General features: G+C 50.5%; 1 protein-coding gene across 1 annotated transcript in view; it reads right to left on the reverse strand.

Moving 5' to 3' along the window:
- The window catches only part of LOC100136388 (nitric oxide synthase, brain), a 199,804-nt gene that overhangs the window by 72,052 nt on the left and 100,110 nt on the right, over positions 1 to 27,642 (reverse strand). Inside the window, exons 4-7 of the mRNA XM_045704274.1 lie at positions 13,899 to 14,036; positions 6,608 to 6,753; positions 5,598 to 5,760; positions 3,052 to 3,143 (exon numbers count right to left, since the gene is read on the reverse strand). Of these exons, the coding sequence (XP_045560230.1) occupies positions 3,052 to 3,143; positions 5,598 to 5,760; positions 6,608 to 6,753; positions 13,899 to 14,036 (539 nt within the window). The remainder of the gene's footprint in view (positions 1 to 3,051; positions 3,144 to 5,597; positions 5,761 to 6,607; positions 6,754 to 13,898; positions 14,037 to 27,642) is intronic.

Below are 27,642 nucleotides of genomic sequence, written 5' to 3' on the forward strand. Positions count from 1 at the left end.
GTGGCCGGACTGCCCTGTTCTGCCAGAGTGGCCGGACTGCCCTGTTCTGCCAGAGTGGCCGGACTGCCCGGTTCTGCCAGAGGTGCCCGCCTGCCCTGATCTGCCAGGGTGCCCGGCCTGTCAGGATCAGCCCGAGGGGTCCTCCTGCCCTTCGGTCCAGCCCGAGTGGTCCTCCTGCCCTCCGGTCCAGCCCGAGTGGTCCTCCTGCCCTCCGGTCCAGCCCGAGTGGCCCGCATGCCCTCCGGTCCAGCCCGAGTGGCCCGCATGCCTTCCGGCCCAGCCCGAGTGGCCCGCATGCCTTCCGGCCCAGCCCGAGTGGCCCGCATGCCTTCCGGCCCAGCCCGAGTGGCCCGCATGCCTTCCGGCCCAGCCCGAGTGGCCCGCATGCCTTCCGGCCCAGCCCGAGGGGCCCGCATGCCTTCCGGCCCAGCCCGAGGGGCCCGCATGCCTTCCGGCCCAGCCCGAGGGGCCCGCATGCCTTCCGGCCCAGCCCGAGGGGCCCTCCTGCCTTCCGGCCCAGCCCGAGGGGGCCCTCCTGCCCCCGGCCCGGCCCGAGGGGCCCTCCTGTCCCCGGCCCGGCCCGAGGGGCCCTCCTGTCCTCCGGCCCGGCTCGAGGGGTCCGTCTGCCTGGCGCAGCTATCGGCTCCACCGAAGTGGGCGACGCCGAGGGTGGAGCAGGGTCCACGTCCTGCACCGGAGCCACCTCCAGGATAGGTGGGTTGGGGAGGGAGGGTGTAGCACAGTGCCGTCGTTGACGGCAGCCACCCTCCCTTCCCTCCCTTATTGTTTAGGGGTTATTGTTTATGGGTTTTGTTGGGGATTTTGTTTGTTGGTGTTTTTTCGTTGTTAGGTGCATTCCGGGGTCTGCACCTTGAGGGGGGGTACTGTCACGTCCTGACCAGCAGATGGAGCTGTTGTTGTAGTTTTGGGGTCAGGACGTGGCAGTCTTGTGTTCTGTGTTGGTCTTGTGACTCCTGATCAGGAACAGCTGGGGATCGTTGTTCCTGATTGGGAGTCATATATGTAGGAGTATGTTTGTCACTTGGTTTGGTGGGTAGTTGATTTTGCACTGCTGTATGTAAGTACTTAGCCTGTAAAACTGTCGGTCTGTCGTTCTCTTTTGTTTATTGTTTTTCCCGTGTTCACGTTTATTTAATAAATTATCATGATGAACACGCAACCTGCTGCACCTTGGTCCATTTCCACAGAAGACAGCCGTTACAGAATGACATCCGGTGATTGTCCTTCATTGGGCCTACATCTCATTAGGCCTAACCCGAATTGTGTCCACTGTCCGCGCTCGTCTCGGTCTCCACCTCTCGTCTCTGCCTTCGCAAAATGTCACTGTTCTTGTCAAGCCACCCCTCATTTTTGCAGTGAATTGCACATGTTTTCAAGTCCATTTGCTCCATTTTCATTAGGGTGACATGCGTAATGATAGATAATAGTGTAGTAGCCTACAGTAGTAATTATTGTGATAGGCTCATGTTGAACCAGTACGTCATAACCCCACTATTTATTATTTTTTATTTTATTTTATTGAACCTTTATTTAACTAGGCAAGTCAGTTAAGAACAAATTCTTATTTACAATGACGGCCTACCCTGGCCAAACCCGGGCGCCGCTGGGCCGCCCTATGTTGGCGATACTCTGCTTACTTTTACCCCTGAAAAAAAGCCACCCTCCCCCAGAGAGAGAGAGAGAGATTTGAATGACGGGAGCATAAAGACTGTATCTATGGCGATGCAACAAATGAAAGTCTACTCACATACTATCTAAAGGTTTAGCACAGTTTAACCCAGGAGGCTCTGGGATAAGGAAGGCTGGAACTAAAGCTTGGTTACTTTTAGTCCGTCCCTGCTGAACCACTGAACCCATCCTGTTGGGTTACGCTAAAGCCATGACAGGGCAAACGTGTTGATTCTACTAATCTGTCTGTAAATCTCTGACGCCCAGTGGAACAGTGAGAGGAGAGCAGCTGGTATGATCTGGGGCAGTGGGTTAGATACAGCATCTGGGCACCAGTCTCTCTACTACGCTCTGTTTACAGACCAGAAACTGGTGGTTATGTGTGGCTCAGTTGGTAAGAGAATGGTGCTGGTAATGATAAATTCCATTGTCAATACAAGCCCCCCAAATGTTAAGGGAATAGATAATATTTTTGGAGTCTGAATCAGAAGCAGTCTGCAGATCAGTAAAGGATGTAGCCAACTCCATACTCATTTGATGTCATGCTATACAAAAACCTGACAGAGGACATGGCTAAATCACAAACTGATCTGCTATCAGGCTTCTGCTACAGGCTTCTGCTACATGCTGACAGTGGCTGAATATTTTTTATTTATGATATCAAGGACTATCAGCTGTCTTTGGGAATGTGAGGTGAGGCGAGGTGACTTTAACTCAGCGCAGGGATAAGTCAGACTGATACAGGTTGCCATTAATTAATTTGGGAGTAAAGACGTGGTTTGATTAGGCAGAGCTGTATTGGACTGATAAAGGACATGAGTCTAGCTGTGAGAAAAGTCTAGCAGACTAGAGAGATGCAGTTGAAGAGACACAGACAGACAAGGAACAGAGAGAAAGAGTGGGCTAGTGAGAGATCTAGAAGAGATGGAGAGATGGAAAGAGGGAGAGAGGGAAAGAGGGAGAGATGAAGAGAAGGAGAGATGAAGAGAGGGAGAGATGAAGAGAGGGAGAGATGGAGAGTGAAGAAGGGAGAGATGGAGAGGAAGAGATGGAGAGGAAGAGATGGAGAGAGGAAGAGATTAACTGAGGTTCAAGGTGACAGAAAGAATAAATGGAGGGAAATAGAAAACAGACAGAGATCCAGATGGAGAAACTGAACTAAAGGGAAGTGAGTGACAGACCAGCATAACATAGAGAGGAGAGGAGACAGAAAAGAGACAGAAAGCCAACACTGAGAAAAGGGACAGGGAAACGGACAAACACGATTTAAAAAAATTAACTGCTATTTTTAAAGGAACAGGTTGGCTTTCTTTTAGCTAGCTAGGTCTTTTTTATTTGTCTAAATTTGCACTACCGACTCACCTCAGGTTTCCTTTGTTAGTGGCATACTTGATGTGGTTGCAGATGTAATTGTACATTCCGTGAGCCGTTGTGCAGTCCCTGGCATCGAATACCTGTTATAAAAACATGTATTCAAAGAATGTTACTCAAACATTTTGAACGCTACCACAGTTTTATTGAGTGCAATCTTTCATCCTGAAGTTCTTCATAAAACAACTCAAATTCAACACATATTTAAGAATCCAAGGACCTTAGCAAAAGCATGTTGTAATTTCTTATTAACGCTATATGGTCAGGCAAATAAATGAAAGCGGCATCACTCTATTTTCCATTACAGTGTGATTCGTTTCACCTTAGATATCACTTCTTTCATCCTCAGCCTATATTTGATAGTTTCACTCCTAACTTTTGGGATGTCTGCCCTGCCTCCGTTAGGGTGTATATAGACATAACAGCCAATATGTTATTGAAATAAAATGGTGGAATACATCACTCTGCAATGCATTTATTTATTTTTCAAAGCTGAGCTTTCCGACTATTCAGTGCCTTACTCGATAGGTGCAAATTAGTCACATGTAGTGACATATTACACAGATCATGACGAGAGGCGGGGAGAGTGTTATGTACCTCCATTCCAGCTGATTTTAGACGTTTCTTCATAACTGGTGGCATACTGGCTTAGGTAGATTGGATTTTGACATTGAGCATTGAGTTTCTGATCTGTAGTTTGGACCAAATCAAATCAAATTGTATTGGTCTCGTATACATATTTAGCAGATGTTATCGCAGGTGTAGCGAAATGCTCATGTTCCTAGCTCTAACTGCAGTATACCTTACAATACAAAACAATACACACAAATCAAAAAATAAATAAAAGAAAGAAAGAAATTAAGAAATATCAGAATGAGCAATGTCAGAGTCTGGAATATAAATATATATATATATATATATATATATATATATATACAGTCGTGGCCAAAAGTTTTCAGAATGATACAAATATTAATTTTCACAAAGTCTGCTGCCTCAGTTTGTATGATGGCAATATGCATATACTCAAGAATGTTATGACGAGTGATCAGATGAATTGCAATTAATTGCAAAGTCCCTCTTTGCCATGCAAATGAACTGAATCCCCAAAAACATTTCCACTGCATTTCAGCCCTGCCACAAAAGGACAAGCTGACATTATGTCAGTGATTCTCTCGTTAACACAGGTGTGAGTGTTGACGAGGACAAGGCTGGAGATCACTCTGTCATGTTGATTGAGTTCGAATAACAGACTGGAAGCTTCAAAAGGAGGGTGGTGCTTGGAATCATTGTTCTTCCTCTGTCAACCATGGTTACCTGCAAGGAAACACGTGCCGTCATCATTGCTTTGCGCAAAAAGGGCTTCACAGGCAAGGATATTGCTGCCAGTAAGATTGCACCTAAATCAACCATTTATCGGATCATCAAGAACTTCAAGGAGAGCGGTTCAATTGTTGTGAAGAAGGCTTCAGGGCGCCCAAGAAAGTCCAGCAAGTGCCAGGACCGTCTCCTAAAGTTGATTCAGCTGCGGGATCGGGGCACCACCAGTACAGAGCTTGCTCAGGAATGGCAGCAGGCAGGTGTGAGTGCATCTGCACGCACAGTGAGGCGAAGACTTTTGGAGGATGGCTTGGTGTCAAGAAGGGCAGCAAAGAAGCCACTTCTCTCCAGGAAAAACATCAGGGACAGACTGATATTCTGCAAAAGGTACAGGGATTGGACTGCTGAGGACTTGGGTAAAGTCATTTTCTCTGATGAATCCCCTTTCCGATTGTTTGGGGCATCCGGAAAAAAGCTTGTCCGGAGAAGACAAGGTGAGCGCTACCATCAGTCCTGTGTCATGCCAAAAGTAAAGCATCCTGAGACCATTAGTGTGTGGGGTTGCTTCTCAGCCAAGGGAGTGGGCTCACTCACAATTTTGCCTAAGAACACAGCCATGAATAAAGAATGGTGCCAACACATCCTCCGAGAGCAACTTCTTCCAACCATCCAGGAACAGTTTGGTGACGAACAATGCCTTTTCCAGCATGATGGAGCACCTTGCCATAAGGGAAAAGTGATAACTAAGTGTCTCGGGGAATAAAACATCGATATTTTGGGTCCATGGCCAGGAAACTCCCCAGACCTTAATCCCATTGAGAACTTGTGGTCAATCCTCAAGAGGCGGGTGGACAAACAAAAACCCACAAATTCTGACAAACTCCAAGCATTGATTATGCAAGAATAGGCTGCCGTCAGTCAGGATGTGGGCCAGAAGTTAATTGACAGCATGCCAGGGCGGATTGCAGAGGTCTTGAAAAAGAAGGGTCAGCACTGCAAATATTGACTCTTTGCATCAACTTCATGTAATTGTCAATAAAAGCCTTTGACACTTATGAAATGCTTGTAATTATACTTCAGTATTCCATAGTAACATCTGACAAAAATATCTAAAGACACTGAAGCAGCAAACTTTGTGGAAATTAATATTTGTGTCATTCTCAAAACTTTTGGCCAAGACTGTATATATATACACCACTTACAGTGTTGTTACTGACCTGTAGTTTGGACCACTGGATGCGTCCTACACAGCGGGAAGCGTTCCTCCAGGCGTGCTTGGCTCCGTAGATCAGCTCTGTGTCTTTCAGCTGGTACGTTCCAGAAACCTCTATCTCCTTAGTCGCCTCCTCCAGCCGGTCAAGGTGGGCCTTCGAGCCAAACCTGTTACAATATACACAGGCAGGAGGACAGAGCCAGGGGTCACACAAGAGTCATGTCAGAACAGTTGCATTTAGAGTACGTTTTGCATCAAAAACATTCTCTAAACCTCTTTAGGCTATTCTTTGCTGCTGCGCTGTTCTGTCCCCTGGCCCCGGGGGTCCACCGTCCTGTGGATTGTCATTGTGGCCCTGGCCTAGTACACCCGAAGCCAGTAAAGAATGTTTCACAAAGTTCCTGAAGCGTGGGGGTGTGTTGGGTTGGGGCGCTGCAGGGCGGTGAACCCCTGGGGCTGGAGTGACCAAGCTACAGTATATTGTGTGCAAGTAAAAAGAGCTATACATTATTATTGTGAAATTAATTCTATGGAGGCTGTGCTCTTCCTGAATGTATAGGAGTGTATATGTAGAGGTTTGTGTGAGCCACAGGAGGCTGGTGGTACCTTAATTGGGGAAGACGGGCTCGTGGTAACGACTGGAGCGGAATCAGTGGAACGGTATCAAATACATCAAACACATGGTTTCCATGTGTTTGATGCCATTCCATTGGCTCCGTTCCGGACATTATTATGAGCCATTTCCAAACCTTTCCCCCAAACCTTTCCTTCAATAAAATACATTTTATTTGTTATAAAAAAAACATGTGCACCCAGGCATGAGTGTCACAGAGAAAGAGGTACTTTAAAGTAACACATATTTAGAGTACTATTTACATCATATGTATATATGAGGACAAACAAATGGCATTTGTACTACTGGTGGGGATGCTGGCAATGAGGGATGCAGGCAAGTACATCCAAAGGTATGTAAATATCTGAAGTATAGGGTCAGTGTTAGTGCAACTCTCCTGCCTTTTGATGGAGGTGTAGTACTGGTCTATGAAGTCAGTAGCCAGCGGCAGCAGCTCTTCTTTGGCCCGGGACTCATCTGGCTTGCGGCTCCCCTGACTTGGTGTCATGATAGACCCGAAACACACACGCTCAGTGCAGATCGGCAACTGAAAGGCAACGTGGATGACATCACATCACACAAGGCTTTGATCACATGTAATTTCCTTGTAGAACAAAAGCCATTGAGGAATCACATGGCTTCCATCTATAGTAATCACAATTCTGATCACACATCACAGTCCCCAGGGGACTTCTGATCACATAGCATAGCCCTCAGGGGACTTCTGATCACATAGCACAGCCCCCAGGGGACTTCTGGTCATAGCACAGCCCTCAGGGGACTTCTGATCACATAGCACAGCCCTCAGGGGACTTCTGATCATAGCACAGCCCTCAGGGGACTTCTGATCACATAGCACAGCCCTCAGGGGACTTCTGATCACATAGCACAGCCCTCAGGGGACTTCTGATCACATAGCACAGTCCCCAGGGGACTTCTGATCATAGCACAGCCCTCAGGGCACTTCTGATTACATAGCACAGCCCCCAGGGGACTTCTGATCATAGCACAGCCCTCAGGGGACTTCTGATCACATAGCACAGCCCTCAGGGGACTTCTGATCACATAGCACAGCCCTCAGGGGACTTCTGATCACATAGCACAGTCCCCAGGGGACTTCTGATCATAGCACAGCCCCCAGGGGACTTCTGATCACATAGCACAGCCCCCAGGGGACTTCTGATCATAGCACAGCCCCCAGGGGACTTCTGATCACATAGCACAGCCCCTAGGGGACTTCTGATCATAGCACAGCCCCCAGGGGACTTCTGATCACATAGCACAGCCCCCAGGGGACTTCTGATCATAGCACAGCCCCCAGGGGACTTCTGATCACATAGCAAAGCCCCCAGGGGACTTCTGATCATAGCACAGCCCCTAGGGGACTTCTGATCACATAGCACAGCCCCCAGGGGACTTCTGATCACATAGCACAGCCCCCAGGGGACTTCTGATCATAGCACAGCCCTCAGGGCAGGTGCATTCTCTCTCTCTCTCTCTCTCTCTCTCTCTCTCTCTCTCTCTCTTTCTCTCTCTCTCTATGTCTTTCTTTCTCTCTCCCTCTCTCTGATCCTTTGTCTTTCTCTCACTCTCCCACTCTCTGACCCTCTGTCTCTCTCTCTCTCTCCCCCCTCTCTCTCTCTGTCTTTTTCTCTCTCTCTGTCTCTCTCTCTCCCCCTCTCTGACCCTCTGTCTTTCTCTCTCTCTCCCCCTCTCTGACCCTCTGTCTTTCGCTCTCTCTCTCTCTCTCTCTGACCCTCTTGTCTTTCTCTCTCTCTCCCCCTTTCTGACCCTGTCTCTCTCCCTCTCTCTGATCCTTTGTCTTTCTCTCACTCTCCCACTCTCTGACCCTCTGTCTCTCTCTCTCCCCCTCTCTCTCTCTGTCTTTTTCTCTCCCTCTGTCTTTCTCTCTCTCCCCCTCTCTGACCCTCTGTCTTTCTCTCTCTCTCCCCCTCTCTGACCCTCTGTCTTTCGCTCTCTCTCCCCCTCTCTGACCCTGTCTTTCACTCTCTCTCTCTGACCCTCTGTCTTTCTCTCTCTCTCCCCCTCTCTGACCCTGTCTTTCGCTCTCTCTCTCTCTCTCTGACCCTCTGTCTTTCTCTCTCTCTCCCCCTTTCTGACCCTCGGTCTCTCTCCCTCTCTCTGATCCTCTGTCTTTCTCTCACTCTCCCTCTCTCTGACCCTCTGACCCTCTGTCTCGTGCTCTCTCTCTCTCTTGATATCATGGATAGTCAGGCCTTACATCCATGGTTCTGTCTATGAATTTGAGAGTGGTTACATTTCTCCAGCCCCATCCCTCAGCTCTTTGTTATTGCTTGAACTGCAGATTGCCCCTTTCAACAGATATGTCCAGAATGACTGAATTATTCATTGAGTCATAGTGGCAGCCTGAGAGAGAGAGAGAGAGAGAGAGAGAGAGAGAGAGAGAGAGAGAGAGAGAGAGAGAGAGAGAGAGAGAGAGAGAGAGAGAGAGAGAGAGAGAGAGAGAGAGAGAGAGAGAGAGAGAGAGAGAGAGAGAGAGAGAGAGCGCACGCGCGCTTGGGGATTTTTTTATTCGCTCGAGAAAGGAACCCCCAGGGGACCCATTGCTCAGGCATTTCTGTTTTACAGAGAGAGAGACACTAAAGGAATTCTTTATTTAGTGTCTGAACATTCTTTAGCAGTCACTTCCTCTAAACAATGAAAAGGAAACATTTCTAATGCAGCGAAAACAGCCAACTAACTATATCCAAATAGGATTTTAGTAACCACATGGTAGACCTGTTACAATACATCAATCATGAAGGATTTGACAAATATCCACTTTGTTATAACAAATTTGTTGAGCGTGTGCCAATCCAGGGTCTTTCTTCTATCCCCCACAGCCTGTGTTCCTATGACCTTTTTACTGCATCTACGCATTCGCCAAACTAGACAGAGAGAAAGAAAAAGGCAGAAAATGTTTGGCCGAGCACGAACACAGAGCGGACATTTAACAGTAACTCAACAACGCTGCTGCTAAAATGGGCAGTCTAGTCATGTTGGATGAACCACACACCCAATCACTATGTCCAGCCACTCAGGCCTTGCCCTAAAAACCCCTTCCCCCCAATTCCCCCTCTTCCCCCCCTTCCCCCTCCTTTCCCCCCCTTTCCCCCTCTTTCCCCCCTTCCCCCCTCTTCCCGTACTCAAACAACCTCATCCTCAGCGTGACGCTCGCTTAAATCACAGGAGTAAAGAAGACGTACAAAAACAGCCGCTGAGAATGACGAGGAGAGAGAGAGAGAGAGAGAGAGAGAGAGAGAGAGAGAGAGAGAGAGAGAGAGAGATGGAAAGAGAGAGAGAGAGATGGAAAGAGAGAGAGAGAGATGGAAAGAGAGAGAGAGAGATGAGAGAGAGAGATGGAAAGAGAGAGGAAGAAAGAGAGAGAGAGAAAGAGGAAGAAAGAGAGAGAGAGAGATGGGAAAGAGGAAGAAAGAGCGAGAGAGAGATGGGAAAGAGGAAGAAAGAGAGAGAGAGAGATGGGAAAGAGGAAGAAAGAGAGAGAGAGAGAGAGGAAGAAAGAGAGAGAGAGAGATGGGAAAGAGGAAGAAAGAGAGAGAGAGAGAGAGATGGCAAGAGGAAGAAAGAGAGAGAGAGAGATGGAAAGAGGAAGAAAGAGAGATGGAAAGAGGAAGAAAGAGAGAGAGAAAGAGGAAGAAAGAGAGAGAGAGAGATGGAAAGAGAGAGAGAGAGATGGAAAGAGAGAGCGAGAGAGAGAGATGGAAAGAGAGAGAGAGAGAGATGGAAAGAGAGAGAGAGAGATGGAAAGAGAGAGAGAAAGAGGAAGAAAGAGAGATAGAGAGATGGAAAGAGGAAGAAAGAGAGATGGAAAGAGGAAGAAAGAGAGAGAGAGAAAGAGGAAGAAAGAGAGAGAGATGGAAAGAGAGAGAGAGAGAGAGATGGAAAGAGAGAGAGAGAGAGAGAGATGGAAAGAGAGAGAGAGAGATGGAAAGAGAGAGAGAGAAAGAGGAAGAAAGAGAGATAGAGAGATGGAAAGAGGAAGAAAAGAGAGAGAGAGAGAGAGAGAGATGGAAAGAGAGAGAGAGAGAGAGAGAGAGGTGGAAAGAGAGAGAGAGATGGAAAGAGAGAGAGAGATGGAAAGAGAGAGAGAGAAAGACGAAGAAAGAGAGATAGAGAGATGGAAAGAGGAAGAAAGAGAGAGAGAGAGAGATGGAAAGAGAGAGAGAGAGAGAGATGGAAAGAGAGAGAGAGATGGAAAGAGAGAGAGAGAGATGGAAAGAGAGAGAGAGAAAGAGGAAGAAAGAGAGATAGAGAGATGGAAAGAGGAAGAAAGAGAGAGAGAGAGAGAGAGAGATGGAAAGAGAGAGAGAGAGAGATGGAAAGAGAGAGAGAGAGATGGAAAGAGAGAGAGAGAGATGGAAAGAGAGAGAGAGAGAGATGGAAAGAGAGAGAGAGAAAGAGGAAGAAAGAGAGATAGAGAGATGGAAAGAGGAAGAAAGAGAGAGAGAGAGATGGAAAGAGAAAGAAAGAGAGAGAGAGAGATGGAAAGAGAAAGAAAGAGAGAGAGAGATGGAAAGAGGAAGAAAGAGAGATGGAAAGAGGAAGAACGAGAGAGGGAAAGAGGAAGAAAGAGAGAGAGAGATGGAAAGAGAGAGAGAGAGATGGAAAGAGAGAGCGAGAGAGATGGAAAGAGAGAGAGAGAGAAAGAGGAAGAAAGAGAGAGAGAGAGATGGAAAGAGAGAGAGAAAGAGGAAGAGAGAGGAAGAAAGAGGAAGAAAGAGAGAGAGAGAGAGAGAGAGAGAGGAAGAAAGAGAGAGAGAGAGAGAAAGAGGAAGAAAGAGAGAGGGGGAAGAGGAAGAAAGAGAGAGAGAGATGGAAAGAGGAAGAGAGATGGAAAGAGGAAGAGAGAGAGAGAGATGGAAAGAGGAAGAAAGAGAGAGAGAAAGAGGAAGAAAGAGAGAGATTGAAAGAGGAAGAAAGAGAGAGAGAAAGAGGAAGAAAGAGAGAGAGAGAGATGGAAAGAGGAAGAAAGAGAGAGAGAGAAAGAGGAAGAAAGAGAGAGAGAGAGAGAGAGAGAGAGAGCGAGAGAGGAAGAAAGAGAGAGAGAGATGGAAAGAGGAAGAAAGAGAGAGGGGAAGAGAGAAAGGAAAAAGGGTGATGATGAACAGAGTGTTAAAAATAAAACAAAGGATTCATTTGCCTCAGTACATCCGCTCAACATAAAGCTCTGGGCATTCATGCCACGCAGCTGTCCTTTATATGACTGAGAAAAACATAATTCTGTGATTTTTTATACATCTGAAGATGCTCTATTAGAGGCGAGGCACATTCATTGGGATGCATAGCAGGCTGTCGTCCGATAAGTCACTGAAATAATTAGCTAGGCTCATGTTAAAAGACCAAGCCGACGGCTGCAGAGCTATCTGTGCAGATGAATGGCTAAATGCTTAAGATAGGCAACTCATCATGAGGGGCCACAGTGGCTTGCGGGTCTGCATCCCCACATCCGTACCCACATCCGTACCCACATCCGTACCCACATCCATACCCACACATGCAGTCAGAGTCGGCCCCAGCCTTTTGGGGTCCCTAAGTTACATTTTGCCATATGCTGGAGAGAAATGTTTACCGTTTTTAAGATGATATCTGAGTGAGAGTGACTAACAAAATCAATGGGGGCCCCCACAGTCGATAATTCAACCATGATTACTACAAGTTTAGATAGCTGGCTAGACTAACTTACCAATCTAAAATGTGCTGATATGGGCTAAATGAGTGACTGCTGATGCCCAACTACATTTCGAAATTGCACCTTGTGTATTCTAATTCTCTAACTCTCAACGGTGAGACCCCAACGGAGTTCCTAAAAAATATATACTGCTCAAAAAAATAAAGGGAACACTTAAACAACACAATGTAACTCCAAGTCAATCACACTTCTGTGAAATCAAACTGTCCACTTAGGAAGCAACACTGATTGACAATAAATGTCACATGCTGTTGTGCAAATGGAATAGACAACAGGTGGAAATTATAGGCAATTAGCAAGACACCCCCAATAAAGGAATGGTTCTGCAGGTGGTGACCAAAGACCACGACTCAGTTCCTATGCTTCCTGGCTGATGTTTTGGTCACTTTTGAATGCTGGCGGTGCTTTCACTCTAGTGGTAGCATGAGACGGAGTCTACAACCCACACAAGTGGCACAGCTAGTGCAGCTCATCCAGGATGGCACATCAATGCGAGCTGTGGAGAGAAGGTTTGCTGTGTCTGTCAGCGTAGTGTCTAGAGCATGGAGGCGCTACCAGGAGACAGGCCAGTACATCAGGAGACGTGGAGGAGGCCGTAGGAGGGCAACAACCCAGCAGCAGGACCGCTACCGCCGCCTTTGTGCAAGGAGGAACAGAGCACTGCCAGAGCCCTGCAAAATGACCTCCAGCAGGCCACAAATGTGCATGTGTCTGCTCAAACGGTCAGAAACAGACTCCATGAGGGTGGTATGAGGGCCCGACGTCCACAGGTGGGGGTTGTGCTTACAGCCCAACACCGTGCAGGACGTTTGGCATTTGCCAGAGAACACCAAGATTGGCAAATTCGCCACTGGCGCCCTGTGCTCTTCACAGATGAAAGCAAGTTCACACTGAGCAGATGTGACAGACGTGACAGAGTCTGGAGACGCCGTGGAGAACGTTCTACTACCTGCAACATCCTCCAGCATGACCGGTTTGGCGGTGGGTCAGTCATGGTGTGGGGTGGCATTTCTTTGGGGGGCCGCACAGCCCTCCATGTGCTCGCCAGAGGTAGCCTGACTGCCATTAGGTACCGAGATGAGATCCTCAGACCCCTTGTGAGACCATATGCTGGTGCGGTTGGCCCTGGGTTCTTCCTAATGCAAGACAATGCTAGACCTCATGTGGCTGGAGTGTGTCAGCAGTTCCTGCAAGAGGAAGGCATTGATGCTATGGACTGGCCCGCCCGTTCCCCAGACCTGAATCCAATTGAGCACATCTGGGACATCATGTCTCGCTCCATCCACCAACGCCACGTTGTACCACAGACTGTCCAGGAGTTGGCGGATGCTTTAGTCCAGGTCTGAGAGGAGATCCCTCAGGAGACCATCCGCCACCTCATCAGGAGCATGCCCAGGCATTGTAGGGAGGTCATACAGGCACGTGGAGGCCACACACACTACTGAGCCTCATTTTGACTTGTTTTAAGGACATTACATCAAAGTTGGATCAGCCTGTAGTGTGGTTTTCCACTTTATTTTTGAGTGTGACTCCAAATCCAGACCTCCATGGGTTGATAAATTGGATTTCCATTGATTATTTTTGTGTGATTTTGTTGTCAGAACATTCAACTATGTAAAGAAAAAAGTATTTAATAGGATTATTTCATTCATTGAGATCTAGGATGTGTTATTTTAGTGTTCCCTTTATTTTTTTGAGCAGTGAATATTATTATAAAAAATATATATTATCTGCTGTATTTGTAAGAAAAGGGCTAGATAAGTACACACTAATTTGATTAAATTAATTGTTTGTTTGATTAGCTAATTGACTAATCAATTGATTGATGAGAGGAAGCCACTGTTGTACAGATGAGAAACCACACAGTCCCTTGACTGATTGGTTAATGATTAAGTAATTGACTGATTTATTGATGAGAAGAAGCCACTGTTTGCAGACGAGAAATAAAGTCCGTTCCGTACCTTACTAGAGCTGTGGTGTAGAGTGTCATTGTACGTGACTCCAGTCTCCACATTCTTGATCTTCATGAAGCGATGGCATTTGGATGGGCTGCCGTTCGGGAGAGCCTTGTTAGGGGAGATCCTCCCCTGGGCTGAAGGCTGGAGGGAAGAAGCAGATGTTTAGGAGAATTCATACACTTTAGTCAGTAGACTAGCCCATAATGCTTCTACCAAGATGGCCGTCGAGCACACCTGACAGTGGCGGTTGGATACAAGAACTTTAGGTAGAGAGGGAAAAGGAGAGAGAGATATAGAGACAGTCCCAGAGAGAGATATAGAAACAGTCACATAGACAGAGATAGAGACGGTCACAGAGAGAGAGAGAGAGAAAGAAAGAGAGAGAGAGAGTGACAGTCACAGAGACGTAGATAGACAGAGAGAGAGAGAGAGAGAGAGAGAGGGAGAGAGAGAGAGAGAAACAGTCACAAAGATAGAGATGGTCACAGAGAGAGAGACAGTCACAGAGACAGAGAAAGAGAGAGAGAGAGTCAAAGAAAGAGATAAAGACAGTCACAGTGAGAAACATTGAGACAGTCACAGAGAGAGATATAACGTAAAACGTAAAACACCAAATAATGCATGCAGAGCAGAATTAGGCCGATACCCGCTAATTATCAAAATCCAGAAAAGAGCTGTTAAATTCTACAAGAACCTAAAAGGAAGCGATTCCCAAACCTTCCATAACAAAGCCATCACCTACAGAGAGATGAACCTAGAGAAGAGTCCCCTAAGCAGGCTGGTTCTGAGACTATTCACAAACACAAACAGAGCCCCAGGAGAGCATAATTAGACCCAACCAAATCATGAGAAAAACAAAAAGAGAATTACTTGACACATTGGAAGAAATTAACAAATAAACAGAGCAAACTAGAATGCTATTTGGCCCTAAACAGAGAGTACACAGTGACAGAATACCTGACCACTGTGACTGACCCAAACTTAAGGAAAGTTTTGACTATGTACAGACTCAATGAGCATAGCCTTGCTATTGAGAAAGGCCGGCGTAGGCAGACATGGCTCTCAAGAGAAGACAGGCTATGTGCACACTGCCCACAAAATGAGGTGGAAACTGAGCTGCACTTTCTATCCTCCTACCAAATGTATGACCATATTAGAGACACATATTTCCCTCAGATTACACAGACCCACAAAGAATTTGAAAACAAATCCAATTTTGATAAACTCCCATATCTATTGTGTGAAATACCACAGTGTGCCATCACAGCAGCAAGATTTTTGACCTGTTGCCACAAGAAAAGGGCAACCAGTGAAGAACAAACACCATTCTAAATACAACCTATATTTATGTTTATTTATTTTCCCTTTTGTACTTTAACTATTTTCACATCGTTACAACACTGTATATATACATAATATGACATTTTAAATGTCTCTATTCCTTTGGATCTTTGTAATGTTGTGTAATGTTTCCTGTTCATTTTTATTGTTTATTTCACTTTTCTTTATTATCTATTTCACATGCTTTGGCAATGTAAACATGTTTCCCATGCCGATAAAGCCCTTTGAATTGAATTGAATTGATGGAGACAGTCACAGAGAGTGAGATAGAGACAGTCACAGTGAGTGAGATAGAGACAGTCACAGAGAGTGAGATAGAGACAGTCACAGTGAGTGAGATAGAGACAGTCACAGTGAGTGAGATAGAGACAGTCACAGTGAGTGAGATAGAGACAGTCACAGTGAGTGAGATAGAGACAGTCACAGTGAGTGAGATAGAGACAGTCACAGTGAGTGAGATAGAGACAGTCACAGAGAGTGAGATAGAGACAGTCACAGAGAGTGAGATAGAGACAGTCACAGTGAGTGAGATAGAGACAGTCACAGTGAGTGAGATAGAGACAGTCACAGTGAGTGAGATAGAGACAGTCACAGTGAGTGAGATAGAGACAGTCACAGTAAGTGAGATATAGACAGTCACAGAGACAGAGATATAGACAGTCACAGTGAGTGAGATATAGACAGTCACAGAGACAGAGATATAGACAGTCACAGAGACAGAGATAGGTACAGTGAGTGAGATATAGACAGTCACGGAGACAGAGATAGAGACAGAGAGTAGCATTATTTAGTATTTGCACAGCCTCCTACAGTACCATCTGAATGACAATCAGAGACAGCAGACACCTCTCATCAGGTACAAAGACAATCAGCATCTTGAAACAATATTATTATTGACTGCTAATTGTCAGCTATCTCAATTTGTCTACTGTGGCTCAGTTTAGACAGTACCATTTCTGATCTTTGATTCACTAATTGATCTTTTGACCAATCAGATCAGCTATGAAAAATATCTGATGTGATTGCTCAAAAGACCAATTAGTGGAAATAAGATAAGAAATTGAATTGATTCTATTTTTTAAGTACTCAGACCTCTCCATGTGACTGAACCTCAAATCAAAAAGAAATCAATAGCACACCTTGTAATAGCTCTTATCATCATCTCTCAAGAAGAGTTAATCAATCACACAGCCATGCATTCTCCACGCAGCGAAGGTGCCTCAAACAACAGGCAGAAATGCTGACAGAATGAAAGCAAAGGGGTGAAACGTCAATCTATTGATATTTTCAAGAATAGGAGAGTGGACCTGTTTTAATTGATTTGATTCCTCACAGCGAGAAGACTAATTCTGTGTCCATAAGAAATGCTCACCCAGCCAGCCAGCCACCCAGCTTGCCAGCCAGCCACCCAGCCAGTCAGCCAGCCCGCCAGCCACCCAGACAGTCAGCCAGCCCGCCAGCCACCCAGACAGCCAGCCAACCCCCCACCCAGACAGCCTGCCAGCCAGCCAGCCTGCCAGCCACCAACCCAGGCAACCACCCGCCCGCCCGCCCACCCAGCCAACCAGCCACACAGCCTGCCAGCCACACAGCCAGCCAGCCACCCAGCCACGCAGCCAGCCAGCCACAAAACCAGCCAGCAACACAGCCAGACACAGCCAGCCAGCCACACAGCCAGCCACCCACCCACACAGCCACCCACCCACACAGCCACCCACTCACACAGCCACCCAGCCAGCCACCCAGCCAGCCAGCATACAAACAGTCGGCCAATACAGAAAGCCTATTGTGCAGCTAGGCCACATAAAGAGAGCCTATTACCGCTATAGTCAAACAGCCAGAGGAATCAAGATGAGGAAAATTAGCACGTTAAAGTGTGAGTGGGAGGGAGAGAGAAAGAGAGAGGGAGAGAGAGAAAGAGAAAGAGAAAGAGAGAGAGAAAGAGAGAGAGAAAGAGAGAGCGAGAGAGAGAGAGAAAAAGAGAAAAAGAACGATAACGAGAGGTGAAGAGTAAAGCAACAATATGAATGAGGGGAATAAAGAGAATTTACTGGTCAAACTTGTGGAATCTATTCAATAATAATATGTAGAAGCAAGCAGGATCTAAGAGAACTCCTGGCACTGGGGTACAGCTTGCTTCTGCCTCAAAGGAGAGCCATACCTCCTGAACCTGCTTCGAAGTAGAACCCTACCTCCTGAACCTGCATTGAAGGAGAGCCCTACCTCCTGAACCTGCCTCGAAGGAGAGCCCTACCTCCTGAACCTGCCTCGAAGGAGAGCCCTACCTCCTGAACCTGCTTCGAAAGAGAACCCTACCTCCTGAACCTCCCACGAAGGAGAGCCCTATCTCCTGCCCTGCCTTGAAGGAGAGCCCTACCTCTTGAACCTGCCTCGAAGGAGAGTCCTACCACCTGAACCTGCCTCGAAGGAGATCCCTATCTCCTGAACCTTCCGTGAAGAAGAGACCAACCTCCTGAACCTGCCTCGAAGGAGAGCCCTACCTCCTGAACCTGCCTCGAAAGAGAGCCCTACCTCCTGAACCTGCATCGAAGGAGAGCCCTACCTCCAAAGCCTGCCTCGAAGGAGAGCCCTACATCCAAAACCTGCCTCGAAGGAGAGCCCTACCTCCAAAACCTGCCTCGAAGGAGAGCCCTACCTCCTGAATCTGCCTCGAAGGAGAGCCCTACCTCCTGAACCTGCCTCAAAGGAGAGCCCTACCTCCTGAACCTGCCTCGAAGGAGAGCCCTACCTCCTGAACCTACTTCGAAGAAGAGCCCTACCTCCTGAACCTCCCACGAAGGAGAGCTCTATATCCTTACCTGTCTTGAAGGAGATCCCTACCTCCCGAACCTGTCTCGGAAAGGCCTACCTCCTGAACCTGCCTCAAAGGAGAGCCATACCTCCTGAACCTGCCTTGAAGGAGAGCCCTACCTACTGAACCTGCCTCGAAGGAAATCCCTATCTCCTGAACCTGCCTCGAAGGAGAGCCCTACCACCTGAACCTGCCTCGAAGGAGAGCCCTACATCCTGAACCTGCCTCGAAAGGAGAGTCATATCTCCTGAACCTCCCGTGAGGGAGAGCCATACCTCCTGAACCTGCCTCGAAGGAGAGCAATACCTCCTGAAACTGCCTTGAAGGAGAGCCCTACCTCCTGAACCTGCCTCGAAAGGAGAGCCATACCTCCTGAACCTGCCTCGAAGGAGAGCAATACCTCATGAACCTGCCTTGAAGGAGAGCCCTACCTCCTGAACCTGCCTCGAAGGAGAGCCCTACCTCCTGAACCTGCCTCGAAGGAGATGCCTATCCCCTGAACCTGTCTCGAAGGAGATCCCTACCTCCTGAACCTGCCTTGAATGAGAGCCATACCTCCTGAATCTGCCTTGAAGGAGAGCCCTAGCTCCTGGACCTGCCTCGAAGGAGAGCCCTACCTACTGAACCTGACTCGAAGGAGATCCCTACCTCCTGAACCTGCCTCAAAGGAGAGCCCTACCTCCTGAACCTGCCTCGAAGGAGAGCCCTACCTCCTGAACCTACTTCGAAGAAGAGCCCTACCTCCTGAACCTCCCACGAAGGAGAGCTCTATATCCTTACCTGTCTTGAAGGAGAGCCCTACCTCCCGAACCTGTCTCGGAAAGGCCTACCTCCTGAACCTGCCTCAAAGGAGAGCCCTACCTCCTGAACCTTCCTCAAAGGAGAGCCCTACCTCCTGAACCTTCCTCGAAGGAGAGCCCTACATCCTGAACCTGCCTCGAAAGGAGAGCACTACCTCTTGAACCTGCCTCGAAGGAGAGCCCTATCTCCTCAACCTGCCTCGAAGGAGAGCCCTACCTCCTGAACCTGCCTCGAATGAGAGCCCTACCTTTTGAACCTGCCTCGAAGGAGAGTCCAACCTGCTGAACCTGCCTTGAAGGAGAGCCCTAACTCCTGAACCTGCCTCGAAGAAGAGCCCTACCTCCTGAACCTTCCTCGAAGAAGAGCCTTACCTCCTGAACCTGCCTCGAAGGAGAACCCTACCTCCTGAACCTGCCTCGAAGGAGAGCCCTACCTCTTGAACCAGCTTCGAAGGAGAGCCCTACCTCCTGAACCTGACTCAAAGGAGAGCCCTACATCCTGAATCTGCCTCAAAGGAGAGCCCTACCTCCTGAACCTGCCTCGAGAGAGAGCCCTACCTGCTGAAACCGCCTCGAAGGAGAGCCCTACCTCCTGAACCTGCCTCGAAGGAGAGCCATACCTCCTGAACCTCCCACGAAGGAGAGCCCTATCTCCTGAACCTGTCTTGAAGGAGAGCCCGACCTCCTGAACCTGTCTCGGAGTGCCTTACCTCCTGAACCTGCCTCAAAGGAGAGCCATAACTCCTAAACCTGCCTTGAAGGAGAGCCCTACCTACTGAACCTGCCTCGAAGGAAATCCCTATCTCCTGAACCTGCCTCGAAGGAGAGCCCTACCACCTGAACCTGCCTCGAAGGAGAGCCCTACATCCTGAACCTGCCTCGAAAGGAGAGCCATATCTCCTGAACCTCCCGTGAGGGAGAGCCATACCTCCTGAACCTGCCTCGAAGGAGAGCAATACCTCCTGAAACTGCCTTGAAGGAGAGCCCTACCTCCTGAACCTGCCTCGAAAGGAGAGCCATACCTCCTGAACCTGCCTCGAAGGAGAGCAATACCTCATGAACCTGCCTTGAAGGAGAGCCCTACCTCCTGAACCTGCCTCGAAGGAGAGCCCTACCTCCTGAACCTGCCTCGAAGGAGATGCCTATCCCCTGAACCTGTCTCGAAGGAGATCCCTACCTCCTGAACCTGCCTTGAATGAGAGCCATACCTCCTGAATCTGCCTTGAAGGAGAGCCCTAGCTCCTGGACCTGCCTCGAAGGAGAGCCCTACCTACTGAACCTGACTCGAAGGAGATCCCTACCTCCTGAACCTGCCTCAAAGGAGAGCCCTACCTCCTGAACCTGCCTCGAAGGAGAGCCCTACCTCCTGAACCTACTTCGAAGAAGAGCCCTACCTCCTGAACCTCCCACGAAGGAGAGCCCTACCTCCTGAACCTGCCTCGAAGGAGAGCCCTACCTCCTGAACCTGCCTCGAAGGAGAGCCCTACCTCCTGAACCTACTTCGAAGAAGAGCCCTACCTCCTGAACCTCCCACGAAGGAGAGCTCTATATCCTTACCTGTCTTGAAGGAGAGCCCTACCTCCCGAACCTGTCTCGGAAAGGCCTACCTCCTGAACCTGCCTCAAAGGAGAGCCATACCTCCTGAAACTGCCTTGAAGGAGAGCCCTACCTCCTGAACCTGCCTCGAATGAGAGCCCTACCTTTTGAACCTGCCTCGAAGGAGAGTCCAACCTCCTGAACCTGCCTTGAAGGAGAGCCCTATCTCCTGAACCTGCCTCGAAGAAGAGCCCTACCTCCTGAACCTGCCTCGAAGGAGAACCCTACCTCCTGAACCTGCCTTGAATGAGAGCCATACCTCCTGAATCTGCCTTGAAGGAGAGCCCTAGCTCCTGGACCTGCCTCGAAGGTGAGCCCTACCTACTGAACCTGACTCGAAGGAGATCCCTACCTCCTGAACCTGCCTCAAAGGAGAGCCCTACCTCCTGAACCTGCCTCGAAGGAGAGCCCTACCTCCTGAACCTACTTCGAAGAAGAGCCCTACCTCCTGAACCTCCCACGAAGGAGAGCTCTATATCCTTACCTGTCTTGAAGGAGAGCCCTACCTCCCGAACCTGTCTCGGAAAGGCCTACCTCCTGAACCTGCCTCAAAGGAGAGCCATACCTCCTGAAACTGCCTTGAAGGAGAGCCCTACCTCCTGAACCTTCCTCGAAGGAGAGCCCTACCTCCTGAACCTGCCTCGAATGAGAGCCCTACCTTTTGAACCTGCCTCGAAGGAGAGTCCAACCTCCTGAACCTGCCTTGAAGGAGAGCCCTATCTCCTGAACCTGCCTCGAAGAAGAGCCCTACCTCCTGAACCTGCCTCGAAGGAGAACCCTACCTCCTGAACCTGCCTCGAAGGAGAGCCCTACCTCTTGAACCAGCTTCGAAGGAGAGCCCTACCTCCTGAACCTGACTCAAAGGAGAGCCCTACATCCTGAATCTGCCTCGAAGGAGAGCCCTACCTCCTGAACCTCCCACGAAGGAGAGCCATACCTCCTGAACCTCCCACGAAGGAGAGCCCTATCTCCTGAACCTGTCTTGAAGGAGAGCCCGACCTCCTGAACCTGTCTCGGAGTGCCTTACCTCCTGAACCTGCCTCAAAGGAGAACCATAACTCCTAAACCTGCCTTGAAGGAGAGCCCTACCTACTGAACCTGCCTCGAAGGAGATCCCTATCTCCTGAAACTGCCTCGAAGGAGAGCCCTACCACCTGAACCTGCCTCGAAGGAGAGCCCTACATCCTGAACCTGCCTCGAAGGAGAGCAATACCTCCTGAACCTGCCTTGAAGGAGAGCCCTACCTCCTGAACCTGCCTCGAAGGAGAGCCCTACCTCCTGAACCTGCCTCGAAGGAGAGCCCTACCTCCTGAACCTGCCTCGAAGGAGAGCCCTACCTCCTGAACCTGCCTCGAAGGAGATGCCTATCCCCTGAACCTGTCTCGAAGGAGATCCCTACCTCCTGAACCTGTCTCGTAGAGCCCTACCTCCTAAACCTGCCTCGAATGAGAGCCATACCTCCTGAATCTGCCTTGAAGGAGAGCCTTAGCTCCGGGACCTGCCTCGAAGGAGATCCCTACCTACTGAACCTGACTCGAAGGAGATCCCTACCTCCTGAACCTGCCTCGAAGGAGAGCCATACCTCCTGAACCTCCCGTGAAAGAGAGCCATACCTCCTGAACCTGCCTCGAAGGAGAGCCCTACCTCCTGAACCTCCTCGAAGGAGAGCCCTACCTGCTGAACCTGCCTCGAAGGAGAGTCCTACCTCCTGAACCTGCCTCGAAGGAGAGCCATACCTCCTGAACCTGCCTCGAAGGAGAGCCCTACCTCCTGAACCTACCTTGAAGGAGAGCCCTACCTCCTGAACCTGCCTCGAAGGAAAGCCATACCTCCTGAATCTGCCTTGGAGAGCCCTACCTCCTGTACCTGCCTCGAAGGAGAGCCCTACCTACTGATCCTGCCTCAAAGGAGATCCCTATCTCCTGAACCTGCCTCGAAGGAGATCCCTACCTCCTGAACCTGACTCGAAGGAGAGACATACCTCCTGAACCTGCCTCGAAGGAGAGCCATACCTCCTGAACCTGCCTTGAAGGATATCCCTACCTCCTGAACCTGCCTCGAAGGAGAGCCTTACCTCTTGAACCTGCATCGAAGGAGAGCCCTACCTCCTGAACCTGTCTCGGAGAGCCCTACTTACTGAACCTGCCTCAAAGGAGATCCTTATCTCCTGAACCTGCCTCGAAGGAGAGCCCTACCTCCTGAACCTGCCTCGAAGAAGAGCCCTACCTTCTGATCGTGCCTCGAAGGACAGCCATACCTTCTGAACCTCCCGTGAAGGCGAGCCATACCTCCTGAACCTGCCTCGAAGGAGAGCCATACCTCCTGAACCTGCCTCGAAGGAGAGCCCTACCTCCTGAACCTGCCTCGAAGGAGAGCCCTACCTCCTGAACCTGCCTTGAAGGAGAGCCCTACCTCCTGGACCTGCCTCGAAGGAGAGCCCTACCTACTGAACCTGCCTCGAAGGAGATCCCTGTCTCCTGAACCTGCCTCGAAGGAGATCCCTACCTCCTGAACCTGCCTCAAAGGAGAGCGCTACCTCCTGAACCTGCCTCGAAGGAGAGCCATACCTCCTCAACCTGCCTCGAAGGAGAGCCCTACCTGCTGAACCTGCCTCGAAGGAGAGTCCTACCTCCTGAACCTGCCTCGAAGGAGAGCCATACCTCCTGAACCTGCCTCGAAGGAGAGCCCTACCTCCTGAACCTACCTCGAAAGGAGAGCCCTACCTCCTGAACCTGCCTCGAAGGAAAGCCATACCTCCTGAATCTGCCTTGGAGAGCCCTACCTCCTGGACCTGCCTCGAAGGAGAGCCCTACCTACTGATCCTGCCTCGAAGGAGATCCCTATCTCCTGAACCTGCCTCGAAGGAGATCCCTACCTCCTGAACCTGACTCGAAGGAGAGCCATACCTCCTGAACCTGCCTCGAAGGAGAGCCATACCTCCTGAACCTCCCGTGAAGGCGAGCCATACCTCCTGAACCTGCCTCGAAGGAGAGCCATACCTCCTGAACCTGCCTCGAAGGAGAGCCCTACCTCCTGAACCTGCCACGAAGGAGAGCCCTACCTCCTGAACCTGCCTTGAAGGAGAGCCCTACCTCCTGGACCTGCCTCGAAGGAGAGCCCTACCTACTGAACCTGCCTCGAAGGAGATCCCTGTCTCCTGAACCTGCCTCGAAGGAGATCCCTACCTTCCGAACTTGCCGCAAAGGAGAGCGCTACCTCCTGAACCTGCCTCGAAGGAGACCCATACCTCCTGAACCTGCCTCGAAGGAGAGCCCTACCTCCTGAACCTACCTTGAAGGAGAGCCCTACCTCCTGAACCTGCATCGAAGGAGAGCACTACCTCCTGAATCTGCCTTGAAGGAGAGCCCTACCTACTGAACCTGCCTCGAAGGAGAGCCCTACCTCCTGAACCTGCCTTGAAGGAGAGCCCTACCTCCTGAACCTGCCTCGAAGGAGAGCCCGACCTCCTGAACCTGTCTCGGAGTGCCTTACCTCCTGAACCTGCCTCAAAGGAGAGCCATAACTCCTAAACCCTCCTTGAAGGAGAGCCCTACCTACTGAACCTGCCTCGAAGGAGATCCCTATCTCCTGAACCTGCCTCGAAGGAGAGCCCTACCACCTGAACCTGCCTCGAAGGAGAGCCCTACATCCTGAACCTGCCTCGAAGGAGAGCAATACCTCCTGAACCTGCCTTGAAGGAGAGCCCTACCTCCTGAACCTGCCTCGAAAGGAGAGCCATATCTCCTGAACCTCCCGTGAAGGCGAGCCATACCTCCTGAACCTGCCTCGAAGGAGAGCAATACCTCATGAACCTGCCTTGAAGGAGAGCCCTACCTCCTGAACCTGCCTCGAAGGAGAGCCCTACCTCCTGAACCTGCCTTGAAGGAGAGCCCTACCTCCTGGACCTGCCTCGAAGGAGATCCCTACCTCCTGAACCTGCCTCAAAGGAGAGCGCTACCTCCTGAACCTGCCTCGAAGGAGAGCCATACCTCCTCAACCTGCCTCGAAGGAGAGCCCTACCTGCTGAACCTGCCTCGAAGGAGAGTCCTACCTCCTGAACCTGCCTCGAAGGAGAGCCATACCTCCTGAACCTGCCTCGAAGGAGAGCCCTACCTCCTGAACCTACCTCGATGGACAGCCCTACCTCCTGAACCTGCCTCGAAGGAAAGCCATACCTCCTGAATCTGCCTTGGAGAGCCCTACCTCCTGAACCTGCCTCGAAGGAGAGCCATACCTCCTGAACCTGCCTCGAAGGAGAGCCCTACCTCCTGAACCTACCTCGAAAGGAGAGCCCTACCTCCTGAACCTGCCTCGAAGGAAAGCCATACCTCCTGAATCTGCCTTGGAGAGCCCTACCTCCTGGACCTGCCTCGAAGGAGAGCCCTACCTACTGATCCTGCCTCGAAGGAGATCCCTATCTCCTGAACCTGCCTCGAAGGAGATCCCTACCTCCTGAACCTGACTCGAAGGAGAGCCATACCTCCTGAACCTGCCTCGAAGGAGAGCCATACCTCCTGAACCTCCCGTGAAGGCGAGCCATACCTCCTGAACCTGCCTCGAAGGAGAGCCATACCTCCTGAACCTGCCTCGAAGGAGAGCCCTACCTCCTGAACCTGCCACGAAGGAGAGCCCTACCTCCTGAACCTGCCTTGAAGGAGAGCCCTACCTCCTGGACCTGCCTCGAAGGAGAGCCCTACCTACTGAACCTGCCTCGAAGGAGATCCCTGTCTCCTGAACCTGCCTCGAAGGAGATCCCTACCTTCCGAACTTGCCGCAAAGGAGAGCGCTACCTCCTGAACCTGCCTCGAAGGAGACCCATACCTCCTGAACCTGCCTCGAAGGAGAGCCCTACCTCCTGAACCTACCTTGAAGGAGAGCCCTACCTCCTGAACCTGCATCGAAGGAGAGCCCTACCTCCTGAATCTGCCTTGAAGGAGAGCCCTACCTACTGAACCTGCCTCGAAGGAGAGCCCTACCTCCTGAACCTGCCTTGAAGGAGAGCCCTACCTCCTGAACCTGCCTCGAAGGAGAGCCCGACCTCCTGAACCTGTCTCGGAGTGCCTTACCTCCTGAACCTGCCTCAAAGGAGAGCCATAACTCCTAAACCCTCCTTGAAGGAGAGCCCTACCTACTGAACCTGCCTCGAAGGAGATCCCTATCTCCTGAACCTGCCTCGAAGGAGAGCCCTACCACCTGAACCTGCCTCGAAGGAGAGCCCTACATCCTGAACCTGCCTCGAAGGAGAGCAATACCTCCTGAACCTGCCTTGAAGGAGAGCCCTACCTCCTGAACCTGCCTCGAAAGGAGAGCCATATCTCCTGAACCTCCCGTGAAGGCGAGCCATACCTCCTGAACCTGCCTCGAAGGAGAGCAATACCTCATGAACCTGCCTTGAAGGAGAGCCCTACCTCCTGAACCTGCCTCGAAGGAGAGCCCTACCTCCTGAACCTGCCTTGAAGGAGAGCCCTACCTCCTGGACCTGCCTCGAAGGAGATCCCTACCTCCTGAACCTGCCTCAAAGGAGAGCGCTACCTCCTGAACCTGCCTCGAAGGAGAGCCATACCTCCTCAACCTGCCTCGAAGGAGAGCCCTACCTGCTGAACCTGCCTCGAAGGAGAGTCCTACCTCCTGAACCTGCCTCGAAGGAGAGCCATACCTCCTGAACCTGCCTCGAAGGAGAGCCCTACCTCCTGAACCTACCTCGATGGACAGCCCTACCTCCTGAACCTGCCTCGAAGGAAAGCCATACCTCCTGAATCTGCCTTGGAGAGCCCTACCTCCTGGACCTGCCTCGAAGGAGAGCCCTACCTACTGATCCTGCCTCGAAGGAGATCCCTATCTCCTGAACCTGCCTCGAAGGAGATCCCTACCTCCTGAACCTGACTCGAAGGAGAGCCATACCTCCTGAACCTGCCTCGAAGGAGAGCCATACCTCCTGAACCTGCCTTGAAGGATATCCCTACCTCCTGAACCTGCCTCGAAGGAGAGCCTTACCTCTTGAACCTGCATCGAAGGAGAGCCCTACCTCCTGAACCTGTCTCGGAGAGCCCTACTTACTGAACCTGCCTCAAAGGAGATCCCTATCTCCTGAACCTGCCTCGAAGGAGAGCCCTACCTCCTGAACCTGCCTCGAAGGAGAGCCCTACCTTCTGATCCTGCCTCGAAGGAGAGCCATACCTCCTGAACCTCCCGTGAAGGCGAGCCATACCTCCTGAACCTGCCTCGAAGGAGAGCCATACCTCCTGAACCTGCCTCGAAGGAGAGCCCTACCTCCTGAACCTGCCTCGAAGGAGAGCCCTACCTCCTGAACCTGCCTTGAAGGAGAGCCCTACCTCCTGGACCTGCCTCGAAGGAGAGCCCTACCTACTGAACCTGCCTCGAAGGAGATCCCTGTCTCCTGAACCTGCCTCGAAGGAGATCCCTACCTCCTGAACCTGCCTCAAAGGAGAGCGCTACCTCCTGAACCTGCCTCGAAGGAGAGCCATACCTCCTGAACCTGCCTCGAAGGAGAGCCCTACCTCCTGAACCTACCTTGAAGGAGAGCCCTACCTCCTGAACCTGCCTCGAAGGAGAGCCCTACCTCCTGAATCTGCCTTGAAGGAGAGCCCTACCTACTGAACCTGCCTCGAAGGAGATCCCTATCTCCTGAACCTGCCTCGAAGGAGAGCCCTACCTTCTGAACATGCCTCGAAGGAGATCCCTATCTCCTGAACCTGCCTCGAAGGAGAGCCCTACCTCCTGAACCTGCCTTGAAGGAGAGCCCTACCTCCTGGACCTGCCTCGAAGGAGAGCCCTACCTACTGAACATGCCTCGAAGGAGATCCCTGTCTCCTGAACCTGCCTCGAAGGAGATCCCTACCTCCTGAACCTGCCTCAAAGGAGAGCGCTACCTCCTGAACCTGCCTCGAAGGAGAGCCATACCTCCTCAACCTGCCTCGAAGGAGAGCCCTACCTGCTGAACCTTGCCTCGAAGGAGAGTCCTACCTCCTGAACCTGCCTCGAAGGAGAGCCATACCTCCTGAACCTGCCTCGAAGGAGAGCCCTACCTCCTGAACCTACCTCGAAAGGAGAGCCCTACCTCCTGAACCTGCCTCGAAGGAAAGCCATACCTCCTGAATCTGCCTTGGAGAGCCCTACCTCCTGGACCTGCCTCGAAGGAGAGCCCTACCTACTGATCCTGCCTCGAAGGAGATCCCTA

This window comes from Salmo salar, chromosome ssa20, assembly GCF_905237065.1.
Source record: "Salmo salar chromosome ssa20, Ssal_v3.1, whole genome shotgun sequence".
In the NCBI taxonomy this organism is placed as follows: Eukaryota; Metazoa; Chordata; class Actinopteri; order Salmoniformes; family Salmonidae; genus Salmo; species Salmo salar.